General features: G+C 54.2%; 1 protein-coding gene across 3 annotated transcripts in view; it reads right to left on the bottom strand.

The window, feature by feature from the left end:
* COL27A1 (collagen type XXVII alpha 1 chain) overlaps window positions 1–26,888 on the bottom strand; it is a 120,843-nt gene that overhangs the window by 55,100 nt on the left and 38,855 nt on the right. For all 3 annotated transcript variants that reach the window (XM_081151939.1, XM_081151940.1, XM_081151938.1), the window contains 10 exons: window positions 26,024–26,068; window positions 25,356–25,409; window positions 24,882–24,926; window positions 22,035–22,088; window positions 21,084–21,128; window positions 15,293–15,346; window positions 13,065–13,109; window positions 5,080–5,133; window positions 4,375–4,419; window positions 1,111–1,164 (listed from right to left, as the gene is read on the bottom strand). In XM_081151939.1, the coding sequence (XP_081008065.1) occupies window positions 1,111–1,164; window positions 4,375–4,419; window positions 5,080–5,133; window positions 13,065–13,109; window positions 15,293–15,346; window positions 21,084–21,128; window positions 22,035–22,088; window positions 24,882–24,926; window positions 25,356–25,409; window positions 26,024–26,068 (495 nt within the window). The remainder of the gene's footprint in view (window positions 1–1,110; window positions 1,165–4,374; window positions 4,420–5,079; window positions 5,134–13,064; window positions 13,110–15,292; window positions 15,347–21,083; window positions 21,129–22,034; window positions 22,089–24,881; window positions 24,927–25,355; window positions 25,410–26,023; window positions 26,069–26,888) is intronic.

The raw sequence follows: 26,888 nt of genomic DNA, 5'->3' as shown, positions 1-26,888 counted from the left end.
GGGGTGCAAAGGTGAAACAGCAGCCTGTTTTCACCAGGTCATCCTGGAACCCGGGGCACTGGGGCTCCAGCAGGCCTTGCAGCACCCTTTATGCCTGGGGAAGTCTGAAGACTGCAGCCCAGCAGGAGAAGCAGCCAGGCCTGCATGTCTGGCAACCTGGAGACACCAAGGCTGGGTCAGGACAGGACAGCCAGGAGAGAGGGAAGGGGAAGAGGGAGAGCTGGCCAACATCTGGGCCTCATTGAGTGACAGGGTGAGGTCCAGATGTGGCCACATGGTACGGGACACAGGCAAAGAGGAGCCGGCCTGGGCAGGCTGCCTCAGTTCAGTTCATCAGTTAGTAAGGCCAGTCACTCACTCACTCAGTCACTCACTCAGACATGCCCTAAGTGTTCACTCTTCTGTGCAGGAGCCTGAGCCCAGCTGCGCCAGGGCAGTCTGGGGAACTTACTGCCTCCCAGGGGGCTGAGCATAATTCCCCACCAACCCGGGGAGAAAGGTGCTGCCACAGGTTAGGGACAGACAGGCCGCTGAGAAAATGAAATGGCCACGCCCCGAGCAGATGGCGAAAATGGCATCGGAGCAGGTCCTGAGAGATGGGGCAGGGTGGGGCCGAGCAGAGGCCGGGCAGAGCCGGTGCCAGGCGAGGCAGCAGTGTGCAAAGCCTTAGAGAGGAAGTGGGCAGTTCCATGGGCCCAGCACAAGACTGTAAGGATGAGGAACAGGAAAGTGTCAGAGGGGCCGGCTCACTGGGGTCCTGAGTGCCAAGGTGAGGAGCCGGCCCTCACCCTGGGAGCAGTAGGGAGCCATGGAGAGTCTGTGAGCATAGAGCAGAGCTGTGCCTTCAGAAGAAATTTTTATGGCAGTGAGGCAGACTGGGAGGGAAGAGGCTGGGCTGGGAATAATTCAGGAGGCCTGTAATGTCCAGGAAAGAGGTGAGAGGGTGAAGGAGGACAGGAAAGACAGGATTGTTGGAAGGAAGCTCTCTAGCGGTAGGTCCTGGCCTGTGATGGGCCCTGGGGAGGGAAGCCAGGGCCAGAGAAGAACAAGACAGTGGGGGATGGTGGCGGGGGCTGGGGGGTTGTGCAGGGGAGAATCTGCCACAGTTACCTTGTCTCCTTGGAATCCGGCATCTCCTGACACACCTGGAATCCCTTGTTCACCCTAAATGCACACCAGCAAAGAAGGTTACAGTGGAGACCACAGTGGGCTCTGGAAGCCTCCCCCACCTGCAGACCCACTGGCAAGGCACAGCTTTGCCGAGACTGTTCCCAAAGTCGATCTGACCAGCAGCAGCCTTGTTAGAGAAGAGGGCAGGTCCCCCGGGGGTGCCTGGGTGGGGTAGGCAGGCCCTGGGGTAACCCAGCCAGCCTATCCGCAGACCTGCCTGGAGTTGCTCAGATGGCCGAAAACTCTATTAACAGAAGCTACGCTGCCCAGTGTCACCTGGCCTTCCCAGCAGAACTGACACTCGCAGGTCCAAGGAACTGATTCTGGACCCTTGAACCTCTTCATCAACTGACGTCACACCGGGGCAAGTGTACAGTGGTGTGCACTTGTGTGGTTTCTGAGTGCTGCCATTTGTTGCTCCGTGTTTCTCACCACTAGGCTGTGAGCTGTCACTTCTTCCTTCTGTGAGAGTTTCTTTGCCAGGAATAACCTTCAGTCTACTTCTAATTAGCTGCTTTCAACAGCCGACAGCCCGAGAAACCAGAAAGCCTGGCTTGGTGAGACTATCTGCAAACAGAGAGCCACTGGTCTCGAGTTAGGTCTGCGTCTTTCTCTTCTAAGACGACGTATTGAGTAGGAGAGAGGTGGTGCGGATTCTGGCGGTTAGAGGTCTCTCCTGCTCTGTCCCCCTTTTCAGCCACGTCCTGGGAAACGAGCTGTTGCAGAACCAGATCAGGAAATGTCTCTCCTTAGAGCCGAACCATCTTGCACAGCCCTCATCATTTCCAGCTTTCCACGGTGGACGTTCCCAACAGTACACTGGCCCCAGGACTCAGAAAACATGCACAGCCCTGGGAGCAGCTGGAAGAATGGAGAATCTTGGGGGACCCATGCCATGCAGCTTAGGTCATGACCCAGCAGAACTTCCTTGGTAAAACAAAAGCCAGAATTTAAAAAAAAAATTTTTTTAAATTTAACTTTGGTTTTTCCAACTTGGAAATTCCTGTAGAGCATCCCAGAGTTTCAGAAACCACGGAACTTTTTTTTTTTTTTTTTAGTGTCCAAAGGAGGAGTGAGGGGGTCCAAAAATATTTTAAAAGGCACCTAAGAATTCAGGACAATGGATTTGAAGGAAGCTGAACCTGGAGTAGAGTCTTGGTTCCAGAAAGTGCCTCTACGCAGGCAGAGGGAGCCAAGTGGTTGTAAGTGGGACAGAGGCCAGGCTGGGTCATGGAAAATCTAATATTCCAGGCAGGACGACCACGGAACATGAGGCGATGGCTCCACCATACCCGGGAAGGGCCCGGCTGGTGGGGGGGGGGGGAAGAGGGGCTGATCATAGCCCGCTTCTTCCAACATTAAGGCCCCTCCCCAGCCAAAGGGGCAGAAAAGAGACTCCCTGTTCTTTTTTCTTCTTTTTTTCCAACCCTAAAGACTTATTTGATTTTCCTGAACCGTATGGGCAGAAAAATAATTTCTCCCTCCTCTTTTTTCCCCCTTCGGAGCTTTCACATCTCTTCATGTCCCAGGCACCACGGGTCGGTGGGCCAGCAGAGTTCCATGTAACACATTTATTTCCATGTTCCTGCAGGAACAGTGAGCTGGAGGCCAGCTTGGCCTAAGAGCCTATAAAAAGCTCACTGCCTACATTCCCATTTCCCCCACTTCCTTTCTCCCTCGTCCATGACTTCAGCATTTCCAGACTGCTGATGTATCCAACCTCGGGGTAAACAGGTAGCTGCGGGAAGCCCCCGCCTCCCACAGAAAGCCCCTCCATCTCGAGGGGAGGGGGTGAAGGGGGTGCTCAGCAGGCAGCAGGGCATCAGAGGGTGGAGCTGGGGGGTGCAGCTGGAGGTCTGGGCATGACAGCAGGGGACAGAAGAGGTGGAAACAGATGGAGAAAGGTCTGGGGTTAGCATCACACCCCTGGTGACCTATAGGTGGAGGCTGGGGGGAGGCTGGTAAGACAATCTGAGTCTGCCCAGTACAGCTCAGCAATTTCCAATTTTCTAAGAGTCCAGGAGCCCAACCAATCATCGACTGTCCTTGGACAAACCTCTTCTCTTTGGATCTGCTCCCCCAGCTATGAAATGCAGGCACTGGAAGAGGTGGCCTCTGAGGACCACGTCAAATGGGCCCTTCTGACCTCAGTCCTGCTCCTGGTTCATGTCTGGAGGGAGACAGGTGCCTGGATTTGAACCCTGACACTACCTGCCAGTTGTGTGGCCTCAGGCAAGCGTCCTAGCCCACGGGGGTTAAAGGATGGAGGGGTTGGTCCCCGCAGTGCACCCGGATGCTGCCAGCACTGGTACCTGTTCAGTTTCTTAGCTGTGGGAGGAGCAGTCCTCTGAAGACAGGTACAGAAGGAGCCTGGCCTCTCTCCTCCACTCAGGCTTGTAGGGACTTGTATGCTGGCCTCCCACACTCCCTTTGGAGTGCCTGGTTTGTCAAGGGACTGAGGGGGGAGGGCGGGAAGACGGCCACAGGGCAGAGCACGAACAGGCCCCACGTCCCTGTCACTCGGGTGCTGCATGATCCACGCCAGGTACTGCCCATTTAGGCCCTGGGGATGACCTACCCACTTCCAGGTCTGCTGTGGCACAGGGTAGACAGTGAGAGTTCAGCAGCAGGGCTGTGCAAAGGACACGTGGCAAGGGTGGCCTCCCCATGGCAACTGGGGAAAAAGTGGGGCAGGGGCTCAAGGGCCCATCCAGGCTATTCTGTTGCATTTTCAGACCATGTGCTCTCTGGGATGGGTTCCCAATTCCAATCGGACAGTTTATATAAATGTGTTTCCTCCTGTGCCTAGAGAGGTCTCTGGACCCCACGTCATACCTGCTCTGGGGCCCATCATCTCAGCAACACTCCCCCACTCCGCCCCTGACCCCCACCCTCTTTGTTCCGTGGCTTTGGTCTCAAAGCCGGACCCCGGCCTCAGCTTTGCTCTCTGAATTCAGACACCCCGCCTTGCTCTACTCCCTGCCCACGCTCAACAGCCCTCCATGCTCTGTCTACAGAGGTCTGCACGCCACCTGCCTGAGCCCCACCCAGAGTTACCAGGGAGAAGCTGGGGAGCAGACTTAGGGGGGCCAGAGGGAAGGCAGGAGGAGTGCAGGGAGTGGACCTGGCGAGAGTCAGCAGCAGCCGAGGCAGAGGGGTCGCATGCAGATAAAACACAGTGCAATAAGGGAGCATTCAGATCACCTTATCACCTTTCAGTCCGGGCTCCCCCACGTTTCCCATCAGTCCCTGCAAGACAGAGGCGGGGGTCGGGCTGTGAGGGCAGCTGCAAACCACTGACACCAGGAGCCCTGGCTTATACCCACTGGCCTGCTGTGAGCCCCTCAGACTCAGTTTCCCCATCTGTAAAAGGGCCAATGACCCCAGCTCCTAGAGCGATGGTGTGGATGAGAATTATGAGGAGGGGATGGCTCAGGAACCCCAGCCCTGGAGCAGTCCAGGGGGAAGGGGCCGGTGGGGACGGATGGGCTCGGTGAGCACCATCACGTGCATGCTGGCAAACGGGGCCTGCCTACAACACGGTCCCAGCAGTGTTGGCCCCTCTTTCTCCTGCACGCTCAGCCCCGCAGGGACACATGAAGTTCAGTGGTTTATCATTATAGCTCCTATGTCCCTGGTGATGTCCCCACTGGACCTTCAGTGACCTGAGGTCTGGGACCACATCAGATTCACGCTCAGCTCAAGGACTGCTGTCCAATGAAAACATCTGCATTAAGGACATAGAGATAACTGGTTCCGAGGCCTGAGAAGGACCTGCCTGCTTCTGCCCCAGGACCCGTGTCCTCCCCTCCCCCAACATCACGTCAGGGCACCCTTCCTCCTAGGCTGAAATGGGTCAGGGGGTGCCTGGCTGGGACAAGGTCTGGAATAGGGAAGGGCCCTGTTTACCTTCATGCCCTTAGGTCCTGGGTAGCCAATTGGACCCAATGTTCCCATGTCACCCTGAAAGAGAAAGAGAATAGGATGTTATGAGAGGTGGCCCACAAGGAGGCTGGCCTGGGTTCCCAAGCTCCCTGGGGCAGGGTTTCCAAGGAAGCAACTCCACTGGATTGCTCTTAGAGTTAAGAACACTCTTCGGTCTGTTTACTCCCACTGACGTGCTGGAACAAATTTTACACAGGTCCCTTCCCAAGTCATTTCTTGATTGCTGCCCCACCCCCACCACTTCTTTCCATTTCGTTTTAGATGTCAGATCTTTCTATCCCACATTAGATTCTTTACATCCCTTACTAGCTAAGGAACTCAGGGCATTTCATCTGACTTCTTTGGACCTCAGTCTATAGAAATATTTGTGAAATAGGGACACTGATCCTTCTCTTCGGTCAAGCTGCCATGAGGGTTACATAAGCAAACAGGGGCCCTGAGTCCTCTCGCATAGTGAGGGAGCAGTGCTTTCTGCTTCCCAGAATCTCACTGGGCCATCTCCTTGGGAGCCAGCAAGGAAGGAGTGGGGCTATCCATCACAGGCACCCCAGAGTTGGTGACAGACCCAGGGGAACCTTAAAACCCTGGATCACAGGTTGGAGACCCAACTTCATATCAGATGAGACTGTCCCAGGCGGGAGCAGCGAGGTTCCTAGACCCTGGAGAGCTGGGAGGCAGCGCCTCAGGGTAAGTTAGAGCCAGACCCCTGGTCTCATCTCTCCTCCACTGTTCATTCATGATTTGGGGGAGGGGAGAAGGCTAACCTTTCTGTGACTCAGTTTCCTCATATAACAAATGGGGATATGTACCTCTGGGAGTTGTTTTAAAGAGTTATGGACTTACATGTCTAGTGGCATTTTGGGTTGTCATAAATCAAATGAAGAGGTGCTACTGGCACCTAGTGGGTAGAGGCCAGGGATACTGCTAGATATTGTACAATATACAGGGCAGCCTCCCGCACAGAGACTTATCTGGCCAAGCTGAGAAACTGTGGTTTATGGAGTAAAGTGACCGTATTTTCTCTAAATAGGCCCACCTTCTTTCTCTCACAGCTCCTCACTTCCCATCCACCCCTGTCACTACTGTCCCCAGCCACAGCCATGATATTAAGCCCACGCCAGAGAAAGGGAGGCCCTGAAAATACTCTCTTCTTTCCCTTTCTTTTTAAAAATATGTTTCTATTGATTTTAGAGATAAAGGAAGGGAGAGAGAGAGAGAAACAACATGAGAGAGAAACATCAATTGGCTGCCTCTTGCACGCACCCTGACCAGGAATCGAACTGGGGACCTTTTGGTGCATGGGATGTCACTCAACCAACTGAGCCACACCAGCCAGGGCTCTTCTCTCCCTTTTCTATCCTCTGTGACAGATCTAAATGTCTGGTTTCTGTGTGAACCAATCAATGTGTTTGATCTGTCTCGGCTTCAGTTTCCCATGTCCCTAGGTCAGGCTCCATGGAGCCCCTGGCCAGTACTCTGAAGCATTGGAGGAACAAAGGGTGCCCCAGGTAGACAGGCTGAGAATAGGTTTCTGTCAGAGCTGCCTGGAGATGTCTCAGAGGGAGGCCGGGCAGAAAATGAAAAATCACATTCCTGCCAGACACCTGCAGCAGGGCCGAGGGGCCCATGCAGTGGAATGCCCTGAGGAGACGGAGGAAGGTACAGAGCTCACAGGCAGGCATGGGCTGGCTGAGGCCATGCTGGTTCTCACCCCCCATCCACCCTGGAGTGACTTAGACTAGCTGAGGCAGATGCTAGAGTCTGGCTGTGGTCCTGCTGTGTGATCTTGGGCAGGATCCCCTCTCTGGACCTCAGGATCCCCGCCTGATTGGGTCAAACCAAACCTTGTGGTGGAGCCTTTGCTAAGAAAACCTGCTTTCAGCTCCCATCTAGAAATCTTGTCGTTGAAAAAGCAAGGTGTCAGTTTAACAGGTGCTAATAGCAATACAAGGGACACTGCTTGCTAGGCCCTGCGCTAAGCACCTTACATGCCTTGACTCAATTATTCCTCATACCAGCCCTTAAAGATCTGTTCTACTACTATCCCTACTTTACAGAGGAGGAGACTGAGGCCCTGAGAGGTTAGAGTTTGAGCAAATCAGAGCCAGGCAGAGCTGGGATTTACATGGGGCAGTTTGTCTCCAGAGCTGCTAGGCAGCCTTTGGAAAGAGGGAGTGAAGCTGGGATCACTGGCTGGAGTCAGAGGGAGAGCCAGCTCGTTGGAGAACGGCACTCCAGGAGGCCACTGGTGACTTCCCTCACTCTCTTTTCCTGGATGAAGGGAGAGAGGGGCAGCCGCCCCATGTTCCCCGTGGTGCACAAATAAACAGAGCCGGCTCTGCTGGCACACTGGCTCCAACTTGGCCCTGGCGTGGGCACAGGGCCAGCAGCAGCCCCAGGAACACAGGTTCCTTCTTCCCCATCCCAGGCTGAAAGTGGCTTGTGTGGGGACTGGATTCAGTACAGGCCTGAGTGACGCCTGTGTGGGGCCATAGGGAGCCACAGCAGCACCACATGCTCACCGCCCTGCAGGCCTCTCCAAAGGGGTCTGTGTGTGGTGGGCCAAGGTCGAGCGCAAGCATCCACCCCTAGGGGGCAAGAAATCATGGAAAAGGGACTCTGGCTGCAGGGGACATGGGGAGAAGGCGGCACACACGTAGGGCAGGTCTTCCTCATGTCCATGGGACCCCTGCGCTGGGATAGCAACGCATTTGGGGGAGGAAGAGAGAAAACTCCAGGCTACTTCCCCCCAGGACAGCCTGAAGAAAACCAGTCTGCTCTGCACTAGACACCCTCACAGGCAGCTTGGCCAAGCGACCAAGCGACACACAGAATGTCGTGTCCCCACAAGAAAGAACAATGTGTAACACCCTTAATTTGTATCCTGTTTCCACTTTTGCCTAAGTTCCCAGACACGGCTCTACACGCTTTGCCCTCATCTCGCTGGCTCCCACCAAGAGCACAGCCAACCACATCTGCAACCACTTACAGAGCTCCTACTGTGTGCCAGACACCACACTTGACACCGAGTCTCATCAGATCCCTGTCAGCAAGAGCTCAGCCTGTGCCAGGAACCACGGTGCGTGCAGCTCCGCCACTCACCAGCTCCTTACAGTAACCCCATGAGGTCAGCACCATTCTCGGTCCCATTCCACTTCACAGATGAGAAAACCGTGGCGTAGAGAGAGGTGACGCACCTTGCCCAAGACTAAGCAAGAAGCAGGGGCCAGAGGCAGGGCCAGAACCCAGGTCTGTCTGGTTGGCCCCACGGTCCATGCTCACTAGCCCTGGACTGGCTCTGTTTACTCCATAAAGGACTCAGGGTGCCTTTCCTCATCACTGCCACTCAGAAGTGACAGGGCCTGAGGACAGGCTTCAGATGCAGAAATTGGCATGAGTTCTCCTCCTAAGTATGCTATGGACTTTGCCAGGGATCCCAGAAAAAAAACAAAACCCCAGGGTGCTTCCGGTGCCCACCCTTCCTGGCAGAAGTGCTGCCAGGCCTCCCTCCCTCATATGTCTCACCTTTCTGTCTTACTGGCTCTCTCTAGCCGTGACATCCTTGGCCACCGTTTCCTAAACTCATGTGCTCACATCACTAATCGCCACTTGTCCTGGGTGACCAGGCTCCGTAGGCCAGGTCAGGCCCCTGCTGTCAGGTCTCAGAAGCTGACACAGCTTTCACTCCGAGCCCATTCCACGCTGACGACCATTTATGTGTGTGCCTATGTGGCCACTGCCTTCCCTGTGCCCCAAAGAAGCCACTAAAAGTAGGCTAATGAATGGATGAAGAAAAGCCCTGGAAACTCTCATTTACAAAACCTCTAGGGAAAAATCTTGCTGCAGCGTTCCCTGGAACTGCCTTTGAAGGCGACAGGGCCTCTTTCCAGAAACTCTGATCCAGGCCCCCAGCTTGGGGACAGGGACCTGGGGGCTGCGGCCAGTCCTGGCTCCTGTGTGATCTTAATAAGCACCATCTCTCACACAGAACAGCCCCTGGCACTGCCAGTCCATGTTCTCACGCCTCTGCTGTCCCCATCCAGCACAGAAGTCTGCGGAGCCGGCAGTGGAATACAGTGGTGAAGAGCATGAGCTCTGCACACAGGCCCAGGTCCAGCTCATCGGCTGTGTGACCTTGGGCAGGTGCTCCAGCCTCTCTGAGCCTCGGTTTCCTTAACTGCACAACTGTAATCCCGCTTTCTACCCTCAGAGAATGGCTGTGCTAAATACTTGGCACAGAGTTTGGCAAATATCAGTTAGTGGGGGTTCCAGACCTCACTTTATAAACAAGGAAACAGAACCAGATGATTGGTTAGTGACAGAATATGGTGGGTTTGTCCACTCTACCCCACATACTGGGTTTTGGCCAGATCACATATTCTTGGGGTCTCATTAAATGGAGGAGACAAAATTCCTTCTGTGTCACTGAGAATGAAAAAGACAGAAATCTTCTTTGTTGAGCAGATTCTGGAATCGGGCACACTTTCCTTGAGGGCCAGCCAAAGGGTTTCAATTACTCAAAGGAGGCTGTTTCCAGGCAGTCCCACCTCAGAGGCCGCAGGGGGCCACACGGGCCTGGGTTGCAAGTCCCTAGCTGGTGACCTGGGGCGCCAGCCTCCCCATCTAGGTGCCCAGGCTGCCACAGCACCCCAAGCACCTCAAGGCTCCTGCAGCGAATGTATGTCAAGCACACACAGAGCTGACAGACATTCCGTCAATGTTTGTTCTCTCCTGCCCTTCCTCCTGGCTGCAAAGACCCGGGGGACAGCGGAAGTTTGGGCTTCAGTCTGCATGCAAATTACTTCGGCTGACTAGACAGAAGGCATTGAATAAATTTGAATCTCCATTAAAATGATTATCAGTTCCCGTGGAATTCCCATGTGCTCAGCTAAAAACCCACATCCTCTAGGAAACCAAAGGTGACTCACAGTCCATCTCCCCCTTTAACTCCTGGTTAGAAAATTCCTTTGTTCCCTTCTTTGGGGAGGCAACTTCCCCCAAGGCACAGAATCACTGTTCCCAAAAACCCGGGGCGGCAGTGGTGGGTGCCTTGGGTTGGAGAGGGCTCTGCCTTGGGGGTGGGGAAGCAGCAGCGACTTGATGGTCTCAGGTCCAGCCCTGTGACCCCCCCGCCAAGTCACAAGGAGAAAGAAACCATCACCTTAGCAGCACAGGAGATTTTAAAACAGTGAGAAGAGGGGCTGAAAGTGATGGGAGAAACATATAGGGCAAGAGGCAAGCAGGAGGAGGAACTCATCAGCTCTTTGGAAAGGGACATGCTGAGGGGGTACATCTGAGAAATGCTGGGATGCCCGGGGCTCGACCCCAGCTAAGATCCCTCAGAGGGGAGCAGGAAGAGGCGTGCCCTGGATTAGGAATTGGGAGACACGACCTCCAATTATGCCTCTGTGCTATCCTGCCTTGTGTGTGACCTTGACCAAGGGCCTCAGTTTTTCTATCTGCCGAATAGGATTCACCTAAGAAATGCTGTGAATAGGGTTGCCAGATTGAGCAAATAAAAACAGACTGCCCAGTTAAACTGGAATGTCAGATAAACAGTGAGAGATATTTTAGCATAAATGTGTTCTAAATATCACAGCTGACATTCAGATTTCACTGGGCGTCTTATGTTTAATCTGGCAACACTAACTGTGGAGAGACCAGGGAGCACATGTGGGCACCAGGGCTGTAAGGGCACAGTCTCCGTCTCCAGAATCTGCGTGTATTCGGCCAAGCAATATTCTTGCCCCTCTCAGGAGCCAATCTAGTGGCCGCCAGGACAATGACAAATGGGAACCTGTGCCAAGGATGACAGCCAGGATACATAAACATCCCTTCAGAAAAGCGTTAGGGGCTAGGATCATATAGCCTGAGGAAGGAGCCAGGGAAGAACAGACAATGACCGTCTTTACATCTCCAGCAGCCTCTCCCAGGGGCAGGACCATGACTTGGGCGATATACACAGGAAAATTTGTACAATGAGAGCTCTGTGGAAATGGACTGGGCTCCCAGGGGAGGGAGCGTCTAACACCAGGGTGTTCACATTGGAGTTTAATGACCATATGACCAAGATGCTCCGGAGAGACCTCTGCTGAACTTAGAGGTTGGACTAGGACACTTCAAAGTCCCCATGAAGTCAGGTTCTCTAACTCTTGGTGCACAGATTTATTTTTCCAAAGCATCTAGGTCAGTGCCTTGTCCCAAACAAGGTGCTCGGCAAAGGACAGCCAGGGTGACAGATGTCTGACTCATGTGTTGACATATCCTAATCCCAGGCCAGGGCAGACATCACTAATCAATTGCAGCATCCTCTCCCACAAAGTTCCAGTGTGAGTGAAATCTTTCTCAATGCAGCAATCTAGACAGCTGCTACCAGGGGCAAAATACTTTATGTATGTGTGTACAATCATCATCATCATCACCATCAACTATTATTATCATAACTAGTACTTCTTGAGTGCTTACTGTGTACTAGGCATTTTTAATGTTCTAGTTTCTTTAAATCCTTGCAGCAATCCTCCGAGTTAGGTACTAATATTATCCCTATTTTACAGATGAAGAAATTAAGGCATGGGGAGGTGAAGACATTTATTCAGAATTGCAATTAAAGGAATGGTAGAGCTAGGATTTGAACCTAAGAGATCTGGTTCCTTCTTAGCCATGGAACTAGACTGGATGTGGTACCTGTGGTCCTAACAAGAGTGGGCACAATGATCCCATTTTACAGACAGGGTCCCCGAGGTTCAAGGAAGCAAGACCACACAGCCAGGAGGATGGGAGGCCAGGATTTAGGCACAGGTTGATCTGACCCTCCACCCCCACTCCACCCACCTGAGCAGGAGCACATTGTCCCTGGGGGCCTCTGGGACCACTACCCAGGAATGGCCTCCCCAGAACAATAGGGGTCCCTAACCCATCCCCCTGTCCCAGGTCTTCTTCAGCCTCCTTCTGAACACAATTTCTCAGCACAGTTGCTGGAGTGGCCGAAGCACTAGGGAAGAGTCTGCTTGTGACCCCCATGGCCCCCCAGACGCAAACCCCATGAGGAATGAGCCAGAGGACAGAACAGAAGGGGCATCAAACCCTGGGGAAGTTCCTAGAATCATTTCCCAGACTCAGGCCTGTCACTGGCCCTTGGGACCAGGCTCAAGGTCAAGGCCCACCCTCTGAACACCCAGGAGGGCTAACAGAACTACTCACTCCACAAGGCCTATCCCAACCTGGATGGAGTCAGAGGTCAGATTGCCTCCCACCTCCCTGGGTACAGGCCTCTCTCAGGCCCAGGCACATCAGGAGGTAATAACAGTAATTAACATGATAATATTTCCCACTAATTGAACATTTACTGAGTGGTAGACCCCATCCCAAAGACTATACATGTGATGCCTCATTTAATCTTCACAACCACCCCAAGAGGATTCTACTATTATCCCTATTTTAAAGATGAGGAACAAAGGCTCAGAGAGGGTAAGTAACTTGGCCCAGGGCACACAGCCAGGATGTGGCAGAAGTATGACTTGAACTCAGGTGGCCTGGTTCCAAAGTCAGTACTCTGAAGAAAAGAATAGAGAAGACTGCCCATGTGGCCCAGAGCCTCCGCTCCTCTGCCAGTCACTTCGTTTCTCTGGACCTGAAGCACCTCACCTGTCCAGTGTGCATGTCATCACCTGCATACATGTCCTTGCAGAGTGACAGACAGGCAGCAGGTGTGAAAGTACATTGGCAGTGTCACACTCCAAGCGCCTATCCCCATTCAACTAGTGAAGAAAGGGACTCAGAGAAGGTAGGTAATGCACCTGAGGCCACACAGTAGGATTGTCCTCCCTTAGCCCCCTGCCCAGACTGGCCTGTCCTGCTACACCAGCTCCTCCTGGGGTTGGATGAGAGAGGGACCCTTTCAGCAGCCCTGTCTCCTGGCCCTCCCCTGCCTCAGGCATCTGTGTACTTACAATGAGGCCGGGGACTCCTGGGGGCCCTGGCAGGCCCAGTTCTCCCTGCAAACAGAGAGAGACCAAGGTGGTTAGTTGCCCTGTCTCCCTCCGGGGCCACCCTCTCCACACCATCCTGCACGGGGATGCCTGGTGGAGTTCTCTGAGCTGACCATTCCTTGTTCCTGACCGGTGACTCTCCTGAGCCTGGCTTAAGGTTCAGACAAGACCTGTGCCCCCTCTGCCCTCAGCTTTCCGCATCTGTAAAACGGGGAGGTTGGATTTCCAAATCGGGTAGCTTCCAATTGTAAGTGTGAAGGAGTGGGCGGAATCCCAGTCGTGGTAATCAGGAGGTGTAGGGTGCTTGACCCAGATCTCATTTCACCCTCATTTGGCAAAACTGAGGCTTGAGAGTTAAGTGATTTGCCCAAGGTCAAATGCAAGAAAATAGCACAGTGGTGAGGACTCCGAGCTGAGAGCCACCAGGCTAGCTCTCTGCTCTCTCAGCCAGGAGGCGGCCGGGGCCCTCAGAGAACCCCACAGGCTCCCAGGTTTCTGCCTCCCAAGGTCTCCGAGCTGCTGGGAGAGCTCTTGCCTGGAAGTCAGGAGATGTGGCTGGGTGCGTCAGTGGGCACGTTTCTCTTTCCTCATCTCTATAAATGGACCTTCAATTGCTTGCACCAGAAAAGACAGTAGAGGGGTTTGGCTCAAGTTCAAAATGCAAGGACATGAATAAAAACAGGGAACTCTAGAAATGGCGATTATCAATGAGAATTGCCCACATCATCCGGGGTTTTGTCTGCCATCGCCTGTGCAATCCCAGGGCGCTTAGATGGAGGTCATTATCCCAGCCACCAAGAAGGAAGGAGGTGAGAAGCAGCCGTGGCTTCAAAATGAGGGAACCAAGGCTCAGGGAAGGGGAGTGACTTGTCCAAGGCCAGGCAACAACCGTGTGGCAGAGCCCGGACCACACATCAGGTCCCCTTCCTGCTCCTCTAGGCCATGAGTACAGACACCCTTGCTTCTCCTTAGGGGGCCTTCCAATACGACATCACATATTACAATGGTTAATCCAATGACAGATACACTGAGGGGAAGGCTCTGGCTTCTCACCTCTGTGCCTCCATTGGTGTTCCTTCCTCCACCTGGAATGTCTTCTCACTTCTTTCTTCTACCCAATTCTAATGTCACTTTCCCCAAGGGTCTTCCCCTCCCTCCTCCACCCATCTACTACTCCGCCTTGTGCGATAACTGGGGAGACAGCCGTGAGCTCCTCAAGGGCAGGAACTATACCCTGTTATTACACACCCGACTATTTATAACAGCTCCATCCAGTGAACACTGGTCATGGGCCAAACCCCTTCTCCTCTCTCATTTCATTCTCACAACAGCCCTGTGAGGCCGGCATTCTGATCACCCTGATTTACAGATAAGGAAACAGATCCAGAGAGGTGGTTTGTCCAAGTGCCACGCTTGGCAAGTGGTTTGGCAAGATTCAAACCCAGGTCTACCTGGCTCTGAGGCCAGGGCTTCAGCCCCCAAGGGAGCCCAACGGTCAGCCCCAGGGAACATTTGTGGAACTGCAATGAGAATATAATCAGGTGCTGATTATGTATCCAGCAGCCACCTCTGCAGAAAGCACAGCTGGCACAGCTGCTCGGGAGGGAAGTCCCAGGAGAGCTAGGGGGGGACATGGCAGGTATTCCAAGGAGCTCTGGAGGTGGTCTGCACCCCCAGGCTTCCTCTCCCGCCAAGCCTGAGCCTGGGGCAGGACGGGAAAGGCAGGGCTCAGCTCCCCAGGGCAAGCTGACCTGGCTCCTCTGATTATTTACAAACTCTATAAACATGCCTGTGCTGGAGATTTCTTTAGAACTCAGCTCTCCTCTCCATACAGGGCCTGCAAACTATCTGCTTCCCGAGGCTGCTGCCGTCTCATAAACATTTCTGGTGCTTTGTAAGATGGCAGTAGCCCTGGCTTCTCCAGTGGGGAGTGACCCGTGAACCTTCCTAAGTCCTTGAGTATGGGACACAGCCTGGGACTCTGGGACCAAAGACTCAGGGCTGGAGGCTCACCTAGGGGGTGGGGTCACAGGGCATTCACAGTAGACAGGAGCGTGGGGTTCAGATAAGTCACACAATTAATTCATCCAGGAGCACCTAGCTAGTAGGTGGCAGGACTGGGGTTCCTAATACCTGCTGTGAGCTCCCTCTGAATCTCTTTCCTGTTCCCAAAGACTTGAAATACTTACAGGGTTTCCATCCAGTCCGGGTGGCCCTCTTTCCCCAAAGTCTCCAGGAAACCCCTGGGGGCACAAGAGAGAACAAACATCTATAGATTAGTGTTTATACCTCTGGGTGGCTTTGATCCAGACCCCCCGGGGTGGGGGGAACGGACACAAGGACATGTCCATGCAGTCTTGCTCCTTGGTTCTGAGATCTGGGCAAGCAGTGGGATCCTGGATCACACTGCACCCTCAACAAACACTCCACCTAAAGAATTTCTCAGGCCCTGGCCTGTGTGGCTCAGTTGGTTAGGCACCAACTGTGGACCAAAAGGTTGCTGGTTCGATTCTGGCCAGGGGACATGCCTAGGTTGTGGCCTTGATCCCCAGTACAGGGAGTGCAGGAGGCAGCTAATATATGTTTCATTCTCACTTCGATGTTTCTCTTTCTCTCTCCCTCTCCCTTCCTCTCTTCAAAAAATCTTAAAAAAAAAAAAAAAGAATTTCTCAGGTGCTGGCTACTGTGCTGAGACTCATGGATGTTGAGCCCTCTTCTTATGTCCCCAAGTCTCTGAAAAGAAACTGGTACCTGGCTCCCCAGCATGGAAATGCCAACCCCCAATTTGCCACCTGGTTCTGATGGAGTGGGGGGTCAGGAATCTGGGTCGAGGCCTGGAGACCAGCTGCTGACTTGGGGAGAGAGCACCCCTTTCCCTGTGGGCCTCAATTTCCCCACTGGTCAAAGAACGGTAGGCCTGTGCAGCATTTTCCAACTTTTACCTTCTATGACTGTGACATGCTCCTCAAAAGCCACCCTGTGGAACCATGATCCCTATTTTACAGATAAAGTGAGACTCTGACAGGTAAGCATCAAGGTCATACAAGGTTACACCAGCGGTAAACATCAGCACCGTTGCCACAGGTGACTTTGGGCAGCTCACGAGAGAGGTCAGGTCACCGGGCTCAGGCAGGTCTGGCCTCTCGCCCCCTCCCTAACCCCATCCCACGCTCTCTGGGGAGACTGGCAGCTGGAAAAACATCAGCTGTGGGGATGTTCCTGGGGTGGCAGGGGGACAACTCCATTCCACTTCAAAAGGAAAAGAAAGTCCTCAGCTTGGAATTTAGGGAAAGCTGTTCTCCCCTCTCTTTGAATTCAAATCACTGTTTTTTCAGGGAAATTTCATGTTTTTCTGACCAAGTAGATGCCTGAGCTGTTCAAACAGTAACAGTTCTTCATGGAGGATCATTTGTTTCTCATTTCCAAGGCTACCCAGGGAATCCAGTGAGTAAATTAAACTTAAAAACAAAACCCAAACCAATTACAAAGTCTATACTGGCTCAGCAGAGACCTTGAAATATGTGTGTGTACAGGCCTTTGTCTTGCTCTGCCCGGCAATCCTACCCCCCTCAAATCCCCCCTCTGTCAGGAAGCCCTCTTGGTTCAGAAGGGCAGGGGTTAGCATTGACCCTACAAGAGGTGTGGCTTCATCAGGCACCCAAGGAGGGAAATGAGGACATAGTCCAGATATTTGGACCAAGCCAGTCACTTTGCATACAAAACTTCACTTGCCTTTGACATCTACCCTTAAAGGGAAGGTTATCATTTCCATTTAACAGATGTGTAAATTGAGGCTCAGGAGGAAACATCCCTTGGCCAAGGCCAAAAAGCAAGTCTGTAGCAGAGCTGAGCCCAGGTCCCTCCTCTCTGGACTTTGCCATGTTCCTATGAGCTGCACATGGACAAATCCTGGCATGTTCAAATATGTGCCCAACTGGTTCAGAGAGTGGCAGAGAGGTATGTGTGTGTGTTTGCACACACACATGCATGTACAGGCCCACCTCCAGATCAGGTCTCTGTGGGGATACATCTGACCTTATCTAAGATTCTTCTCCCCGTATCCTTGGGGTCTCCCTTGGCAATTCCAGCCTCTCCCCACTCCAGCCCCTTTGTCATTCTACAAGGTAGATCCTTCTAACCTCCTGGGACAAGAGACATCAGCCTGGGTGGGCTGAGGTCAGGGGGGCCTTCTGAAGGTGTTTAGTTCTTGCCTCTGCCTTTCGAGGCTGGGATGGGGGGGCCTGACAGGAGAGGAAGACAATTCCTAAGGGGACAGGGGGATGCCACCCAGTTGACTCCACATGGCCCACTAGGGGTAGGACTTGGAAAGTCTATGCTCTGTTCTCCAAGCCCAGGGTTTGGAGGCAACCTGCACTCACCTTGGCTTGCTTCCTGGCTGGTTGTGTAACCTTGGACAGACCCTCACCTGACCCTCTGTTATGCTCAGGCTGGGGTGTGTATCTCTAAGAACCCTTCACCTTGGCCCAACTCCTAGACAAGGCCCTGAGGAAGGAGCTTAGAGCAAGATGGAGACCTGAACAGCACTCCCTAGGCATTGATCTGGCTGCCGTGTCCAATATATTCTCACTCAGCAGGCACCAGGAAGGTGTCGAACCCATGGGTCTGCATTGGGAGGCCACTCCAGGCTGGCCCAAAGGCTCTTCTCAGCCCAGCAGCCAGGCCAGCTAACCTGGTGAGGCTTGGCAACTGGGGCAACTTGATGCCAGTCCTGGCTCTGCCACCCATGGGCCTCCAAAGCCTTGGAATTCCGTGCTGTGCAATGAGGAATACCAAGGGCTCAGGAGAACCCGGGCTAACGCACGGAGGGAGTGGCATGACTGATGCTGAGGACTGGTTCTGCTGGTTGGTACATGCTTGGCGGCCTCGATGCCCAGCCCCTGTCTCCATCTTCAGTCTCCCTCCCTTCAGAGGGGTGAAGCAGACGACCTCTAGGAATCCAGGGTTTGTAATTAAGAGCACAAGAGTTGGGAGAAAAGGTTGGAGCTTTGAAAGTGCTGGAACAAATCTCTGATTGAAACAATCACAGATGGCCTGAGACGGAAAGACCCTAGCAGCTCCTGACATTCAGCACTTCATCACCTCAGTGGGGAGACTGAGGCCCAGCACATGCTCAAGGCCCCAGCACCCAGCTCATTTGCTTCATCCCTCCACTACTGAATGACACATCCCCCCAGGGCCCCTGACACTGGGCCCTTCTGCATCTCAGAGAAGTGGCCGCCAAGCTGAACATGTGGCCCCGCTTCCACCCTGTCTGGCTGTGTTTGCTCATGCAGGGCGTGTGCTCCTAGCAGGACCTTCTGGCCTGAGGCCCAAGCAATGAGCTTGGCACCCTACTGGGGCCCTAGCCACAAGGTTTCTCCACTTTCCCTGGTCAGGCCTCCCTGGGGAACTGAATGCCTCGTACTCTGAGCAGAACAAGGCCCAGGAGAAGACAAAACCAGGATCTGGGATGAGACAATACACGTGAAAACAGGGACAGTCCTCGTCACCTCATCACCACATCCATGGTATGATGCTGAGGGCTGAGGGGCCATCCCTGCCACTCCCTTTCTTCCCCACAGTGTCTACCTGAGCAGTCTGCACCAGAGGCGGGCTGTAGGGGCAGGGGGACTGTGCAGCCTTGAGGATCTGCAATCCTGCTAAAGTCTAGAAGGCTCAGCTCCCTGGCCTGAAAAATGGTCAGTCTTGAAAGATATTTATAATCCAGCCCCTGGCAAACTTTAATGTGCCACTATCACCCACTGGGTAGGGTTTGCACCAAAGTGGGAGTACTTAATCCCTAGGAAGAGCCTGCAGAAGGATCTTGCAGACCTCTTTACAATGCTTCAATTCTCCAAAGTCGAGAAGTCCCCAAGTGAGTCCAACTGGCACCTTTCCTACAGTACTCAAAGCGCCCTACGTGTTTTTCTAGAATATGTGCGCACTCCAAGTGCTGACACGGATAGATCCGGAGGTCCCCAGCACTCTTTCCACGATGCTAAGCATGCTTTCACCCTGCCATTCTGAAACCCACTAGGGAAGCCACCCAAGAGTCACCTCAGGGAACAAGGAGGAGATAGGCAGGTAGAGTTCTCACCTGGAGTACAGAGTCACTAGTAGCTCTGGGACAGCTCTAGCTCAAGTTGGGGACACCATGGGCCACACCCCCAGTCCACAGCATGACCACAGCTAAAAACAGTCATCTGCTTTAGCCTCAGTTTCCCCACGTGGAAACCTGAGATCTCTGTCACTTTGCTCCCTTCTCCCCATAGCCAGAGAACTGGACAGAGCCCCGAGTTTGAAACCAAAATGCACCACGTTAGAAGCCCTATCCCGCCCTAGACGGGCATGTGGCCTTGAGCAAGTCCCACCTGTCCCCCAGCCACACACACCAAGGAAGTGGGAGCCAGGGCTGAGCCTTTCCAGCTCCAAGCTCCAGAGTCTGCCTGCCTGACTCACTACACAAGGCCCGCCTTGGCAGGCCTGGCCAGAGACCACAAGAGGAGCTGCGAGCAGCGCTGGCCCTGTCAGGCATTCCAGCAGCTTAACGGTGAATTCACAGAGCATCCAACCAGAGGATTCACTGTAGCATCTTCCCAGCCCCGGGGAGACACCCCTGGCTGGGAGGCATGGCTCGGACCCCAGCCAGAAGTGTCACTGGGCCGAACCCTGAACAAGCCAGAACAGTGCAGGAGAAACCCCCTGGAGCTCCTTGCAGCAAGGACCTGAATCTTGCTTCCCTTTGTATCCCCTCCTTGGCCCCCCGAGGGCCCAGGTCCATGCAACAGGCAGGAGAGGTGCCTGTGAGCATGCAGTCAACCCCAGAATCACAGACACCCCCTTCTGGCTGCCCTGGAGTGCTCTTGGCTCCCTCTCAGCTGACTCTCAAGTTCTAACCTCCCCGCAGTCCCTTCTCCATCAACCACAAGCAAAGGGTGGCCCAGACCCAGAGCTGATGATGGTTCTAAGTCTAGGCACTAACCTGCAAGGCACAGGCAGGGAGCCTAAGCCACCGACGGGGGCAGGCCTGAGAGAAAGATGCTTCAGTTACAGTCCTGGGTCTCCCTCAGCTTGGCAGTGGGACCCTGGACATACCACTCTGCCTCTCAGAGCCTCAGTTTCCCTTTGTGAATAGGAAGAGCATTGGAATGAATGACTTTGCCCCAGGCAAAAATTCTAGGGAATCCACTTTTACAATATTATCTCCTACCAGTGAACCTGAGTCATCACTGAGATCAGAGGCCCTAGAGACAGACGGAGTTTGAATCCTGGCTCTGCTCTTTACTCAACGTGAAACCTCGGGCAAATTACTTCATCTCTCTGGCCTTGTGTCTTTTCCTTCCTGCCCCACAGATACCCAAACAAGGTGAAAACAATTTCCTACCAAGATGGAGAGTCATGGTAGACTGGGGGTTACTGCTGAGCCCCTCTTGTGGTCACACCTTCTGTGGGTCTGCCCAGCATTCCACTGCCCTCTGGCCTGGTGTGTGCATGGGTGAAACTGGTGACACTAAGACAACACGGAGACTGAGTAATCTCTGAGTTAGCAGCACCGACACCTGGCCAGGCCAAGATCCCCCAGTCCAAGCAGGTCCCTCAGCACAGACACTAATGACCCAGACAGCATAAACCCCCACCCCCCAGACACAGAACTGCACTGCAGAGCAGCTGGTGCCCAAGCATGCACACGTGTACACACACACACACACACACACACACACACACACACAGGCCCTATCCCAGAGGGACCCAGAGCCCACAGGAGCCCCAACACCAGCCGGAAAGCAGCCACTCTGTGTTCTGACAAGATGCCATGAGGCCCAGACAGCCCCACGTGCCAGCCACACACTCAGAGCAGAGCGACGGCTGAGCAGAGAAGCAAGCAGAAGATGCCCAGGCCGTAGGTGGACAGGGCAGCGTGGCCAGTGGGAGGTCAAGTTCCCCCATAGAGTCTGCGTAATAGACACGGAAAATCTTTACCGGCCTACCCATCTTGCCCCTCTTGCCAGGAACACCAGGCAGGCCCTGTAGAGGAAAACACAGGCAAGAGGTCAGGACAAGGTTCTAGCAGGGGACAACCAGCCCCAGAGCACCCACAATAGGGAGTCACTGAGGGCCTAGCATCCAGGCCACATGCAAAGTAGATGCCAGTTATGTGCACAGAGGATGCATGGCCCTTGTGCTCTGTGGAGCTGGGGTCTGCATGAACGTGAACTGGGGGGAAGTTCCAAAAAAGTACCCAGTGTCCCTAGTAATCAGCTGGTGCTCACTAAGTGCTCCCGCTTTCCTAAGATTCTCTGTACCCAGCTTGTTGATAAGGTTACACCTGAGTTCCCAAATATGGGCTCAAGCAGGGAAAGGACAGAGAGGAAGGTCCAGAGGCCTGCAGGCCATACAGTCTCTGTCATAATTACTCAACTCGGAATGAGAGCAAACGCTACCACAGGTGATGCACGAGCAAACGGGCATGGCTGTTCAACAAAACTTCACAAAACCGAGCAACTGGCACCATCAGCCCACAGGCCATAGTTTCAGACTCTTGGTCTGCAATATAAAATGGGCCAATTTCTCATTTGCTGAAAGCCCTTCAGAAGCTCCCAGTGCTCTCAGAACAGAGGTCTTTTCCTGACCTTGGCCTCTGAGTGACGTATCACTTGGCTCAGGTGCCACCTCCAGCCTCACTCCCCCCCCATCCCCCCTTCCCACCTCACACTCAGCACTTGGACTGTATCGCCTGTTAAACCTGCCAAGTTACCATATGTCCCTGACTTTGCACTCTCTGTCTGGAAGGCATCTGCCTTGCCTTGTACCCTCAGTGGACTCCTACGGAACTCAAGGGCATCTGACTAGAAGGGATTCCATGGCTTCTCCAGGCTGGCACCTGGCAGAGGGGGTGGGTGAGTAAGAGGTAAACAAAGAAAGCATACTCACTCGCTCTCCATCGGACCCTGGCAGGCCGAAGAGCCCTGGGAGTCCAATGTAGCCCTAGGAAAGAGCAGGTGGGGGGTCAGAAGGGCCGAGTGGTGGGGTGTGCCTGGCCCAACCCATCCCAGCCCCTGTGCTGCCCCCCCACATCCCAGCTCCTCTTTCTGGCTGGTGGCAGTGGTGGCTCCGGCGGCTCCTCGATGACATAGGCCTTGAGGCAAGTGCATATGCCCATGGACTGCATGGTGCTGGCTTCCACGATGTAGTCCAAAGGCACATACGCTCACGCCAGGGAAGGGCGCGGGCGCTCTTGGGGGGAGGCCCGCCCCGAGCCGGGGCTCCAGGACCTGCAGGAAGGAAGCTCTCAACTGGGTTAGATGCTAGAGCGGCCCCAGGTCCTTCCCACCCCCCAGGGACGCTGTGGCTTATGTAGTGCCTCCTCCTAGGCCTTGAAGCCTAGGATACGGGGCTCACATCCATCCCTGGCCACCTTAGTGCTGGCAGTAACAGCAGATGCCACTGCTGACGTCCTGCCAGGTGTGTCACTGCATTTAACCCTCCCAAGGACCCTACAGATTGGCCGTGATCTCCTCACTAGACAGACTAAGGCTCTGGAGCTGAAGGATGGAACTGCTCAGGGGTGGAGTCCACCACCCTAGAATGCACCTGAGTTTCTGCCTCCCAGGCTTGGTTCACGCTGCGCCACCAACCAGACGTGCTCTTCCCACCCCCGTGACTGCAGAGCAAACCTCCCAAGCCAGCTCGAATGCTCTCTCCTCTGGCAAGCAGCCCTGACACCCCAAAACAGGAGCAAACTCCTCCCTCCACCCCAGCACCGCGCTTGCACCTCAGTTCATGGGATTTACCACTTTCTCCACTGTATCTTCACTATCTGTGTCCGCGTTTCACATCCTCATTAGCCTGGGAGCTTCTCAAAAGCAGGGACCTAGCTCACTGCTCCTTTCACTATCTGCCTTCTCTAGGTGTTTGTGGAATAACTTAAGAATAGCTATAACAAAAGCTAACATTTACTGAGCACCATCTATGTACCAAGCCAAGTTCTCTGTGCTTTGCGTGCATTAGCACACTTACTGCATCTTCATTACATCCCCAGAAATAGGTGTTATTAGTTCCCTGTAGAGGTGGGACACTTAGGCCCAGAGATGGGAAGTCACTCACCCAGGGACACAGCTAGAATGTGGTAGAGCTGGTATTTGGATTCAAGTCATCTGACTCCCGGGCCAGCCTCCTAAATACTCCGCTACAGTGCCTCCCACAAATAAGCAACAATGCAAGCTTACAACCTTCTGGACTTCTTTAAAGGCCAAGAGGTACGAAGCCTTCTTCTGGGCACCCAGTATAATATCCATCATCTTAACAAGTGATGTTTGGTGATCTTTCCAAGCAGGGCTTATAACCCAGAGTCACAGGTGAGAAAATGGGCTCAGAGAGATGCGGTTAACTTGCCCAAGATCCTACAGCCGGTTAACGGCAGAGCAGTTCTCAAAGCTAGTTGCTCTGACCCCAAAGCCTGCACTCTGCCTACTTCATAAATATGAGATTAGAGATGGCAGGGTTGGGAGGGCAGCTGGAATGGCCCAGCTCACCCAGGCTGCTCAAGGCCCCACGACCCTGGAGAGGGGTGTGCTGGGGCCAGACCAGCTCTCTCTCTACATGTGGACTGAAAATGCCTCCAGCATGGCAAATACCAAGCAGCCCCAAGTGCTTGTCTCTCTCCTCCTGTCTTGTCATATCGGGGACCCTGCAGTAGAACTGAGAAGACCCCTCTGGGTTCAGAAGGACCCTCTGGGGTCACAGTTTGTGAGAACAGCTGGATTAAGGGAGGTTCGACATCATAGGACAGGAGCCTCCTCAGCCCCTGTCATGTCACCTGTCAGCCTCAGCATGTCACCACCATCATCATCACATGATATCATAAATAGCTTTGGCTCAGGAGTGGAGGGCACATCACACCAACCTGGCCTGACCTCGAACTGTGTGGCCCATGTGCTGAGCACTCTTTGAGAGGCAGTGAGCCCAGCCCTCAGGGCCCCTGGGTCCTCATTGTAGCTCCATCTTAGACATGCTATGCAAACTAGGGCCATGAGGTCCCCACCGCGAACCCAGTTTCCTTCGATGTACAAAAAAGGATTCTACCAGATCATCTCTTAGTCTTCCAAACTCCATTTACTTCCATTCAATCCCCCCAGAACCTTCTCTACCACCCCACAGCTCACCTGGGAGCCCCCGCTTGGTGGTTCCTCCTTAGCATTACTTGCTTCCAAATTCCTGGTATCCCCACAACCATGCAAGAGGTAGGATGGACATCACTCCCATTGTAAAGATGGGTAAACTGAGGCGGCTATCTACTCAGTGTTTGCTCCCCCTTCAAGGAGGGGGACTGTGGATGCTTTATCAGCCTCCAGGCCTGGGCAGCATTCACCCATCAGACACCACTGCCCTCCCCAAAGGGTGGTCCCCTCTCCCTTGGTCAGGAGCTGGAGAGAGGTCTCTGAAGATTCCAATGACAGGAAAAGTAGCCTGGCTTTGGTTCCTGTCACTTGGGATGTGCTGGGGACTGTAGAAGCTGTGCTGTGGCCAAGCTCCCAGCCTACCCTCTGCCGCTCAGTCTACCCAGCCATGGCTCAAGCCTGGCTCAAGAGTCCCCATCACCAGGCCCCCTTGCTATCTCTCTGCTCTCCAGGGAGCACTTTCGTGGGAGGGTCATAGCCCCAGCTTCCCAGCAGACACTGGGTGGAGGCTTTCCAGCCCTGATCTCTCTCAGGCCCACTGGAGGGACAGATAATGCCCACCCAGGACCCACCTGTATGACACTTGTCAAGGCCCACTTACCCGGCTGCCTTTGGGGCCAGGGTCTCCTATAGGTCCAGGTAACCCCTGAAACATAAAAGACAGAGGGGCAAGGACATATGGAGACGCTCTACTTGCTGCCAACAACCCAGGGTGAGTCCTGTCTCTTTTGGGCCTCAGCTGCTCCCTCTGTTGAATGGGAATGGGTTAGACTTGTGGGTCTTTACACTGAGCCCCAGCTATCCCAAGATCCCAGGGAAGTGGCTCAGGGGGAGACTGGGTGGGAGAAGCCTCTGGAGCCCTACCCCCACTGCACCAGAACTCCTCTCTTCTGTTCTCTTTCTGAGCATCCTTGCCCTGCTGCCTTGGTCCAGCCCCCTGAACACCCCTTCCTTCAGGGCCCACTCAGCAGGTGCAGCTCCTTGGCCCCCAGTCTACCACCTCCCTCTGCCTGGGGCACCATGGCCATCTCCACACCACCATGGCCACAGAGCTTCCAGAAGCCATATACTGCACCTGCCTGCCAGGGTAACCTTTGGCCCCTGGGCTGCCCTCAGGTCCTGGCCGCCCCTGCAAAGGAACAGAGAGAAACATGAGGAAAGGAGAGACCCTGCCCAGCTCTGGTCTGCAGGGCAGTGGGGGGCTGGGGCTCACAATGGACAAAGAGAAGGGTGGGAATGTGAGAAGAAATGGGAGGAAGGGGAAGCCACTGGCCTGCTGGGCCCCCAAGCCCACCCCTCTGCGAAACCGGTCAGACCAGCTCAGAGGGACAAAACCCCCTGTGCTGGCCGCCCAGGAATAAGACAGCACTGAGGAGGCCTGGCCGGCTCTCCCATGCTGGCAGCCACTGCTGTTTGATTTGGGCCAGGGCAGCCAAAATTCCTGCAAACCCCATGGCGGCGTGTATAATATCCCCTAACATCGCCGGAACAGGCCAGCTATTCATGGTTCTAACCGGAGTTGAGCAGCTCATGCCAATGCCAGGCAGGCGTGGACTCCAGCTCCTGCAGGCAGATGTGCTTGAGGGAGAGGTGGGGAGGGGTGGGGGCCCCAGGAGGATGGGAGGTGCAACCGCCTGGCTCTGGGGCTTGCTCATGAAGCAGGGCCCAGGGAGGAGGCCAGGGACAGGCAGGGGCTAGAGCACAGGCGAGCCAGCGGGGTGGGGCTGAGGCCGTGGTCCTCACCTGTTCTCCGGGGTGCCCCGCCGGTCCAGGATAGCCCTTGTATCCCTGTGGGGGAAGAAACCACATCAGGAAGAAGACACAGCTGGGCCTGTGATCGCAGTGGCCCAGCCTCCCCGCCTGCCTTCTCAGCACTGCATGCACCAGGGCAGGGATGCAGTACATGTTCAATAAATACTTGCCGAATGGATACATGTACATGGGGGTTAGCAGGTGCCTATGGTTTCCTCTCTGCTGCTAATGGTTCTTCGACCAGAAGCATCAGAGGGACTGTTCACTCCCTGGGCAGGTTTGTGAGCTGATCTAACATACAGAGAACCCTGCAGACATCCCGAGCATGTGCAGAGCGTGCACACACACAAACATACATACTCGGCACCCCCGCAAGCTCCCAGGAAGCGGGGCTCTTAATTATAAACAGCAGAGGCGGGCTGACCTGGGAGGCTGGGGGAATTTTACAAGCATTCCTTCTGCACCTACTCATGCCTCAGACCATTTGATGATATGATTGCATCTCAGTGTGGGACCCGTGAGATGGATTCAACATGGCTGGGTGAGATTCTTCCTCATGGGCGTGTGCTCTGTTCCCCGGTGGGCAAACTGAGGCCCAGGCCAGAGCAGGCATGCAGCATGGCTAAGATCCCTTGGTTTAGACTGCTCTGGATTCTGCTTCTGCTTCACTGTGGGCTGGCTGTGTGACCTGGGGCCACTGATGTCACTCTCTGAGTCCTAGTTTCCACCTTTGTAAACTGGGGATATAACCGGTGGCTCATGGATTACACAGTACAATGTGTGTAAAGCACTTAGCACAGTATCTGGCATCGAATCCCAGGGCCCTGCTGTTAGCATCATGACCTTCCCATCACTC

This window comes from Miniopterus schreibersii (assembly GCF_964146895.1).
Source record: "Miniopterus schreibersii genome assembly, chromosome: 11".
In the NCBI taxonomy this organism is placed as follows: Eukaryota; Metazoa; Chordata; class Mammalia; order Chiroptera; family Miniopteridae; genus Miniopterus; species Miniopterus schreibersii.
The sequence above is the reverse complement of the archived record's forward strand: the minus strand, read 5'-3'. Positions and strand labels throughout refer to the sequence as shown.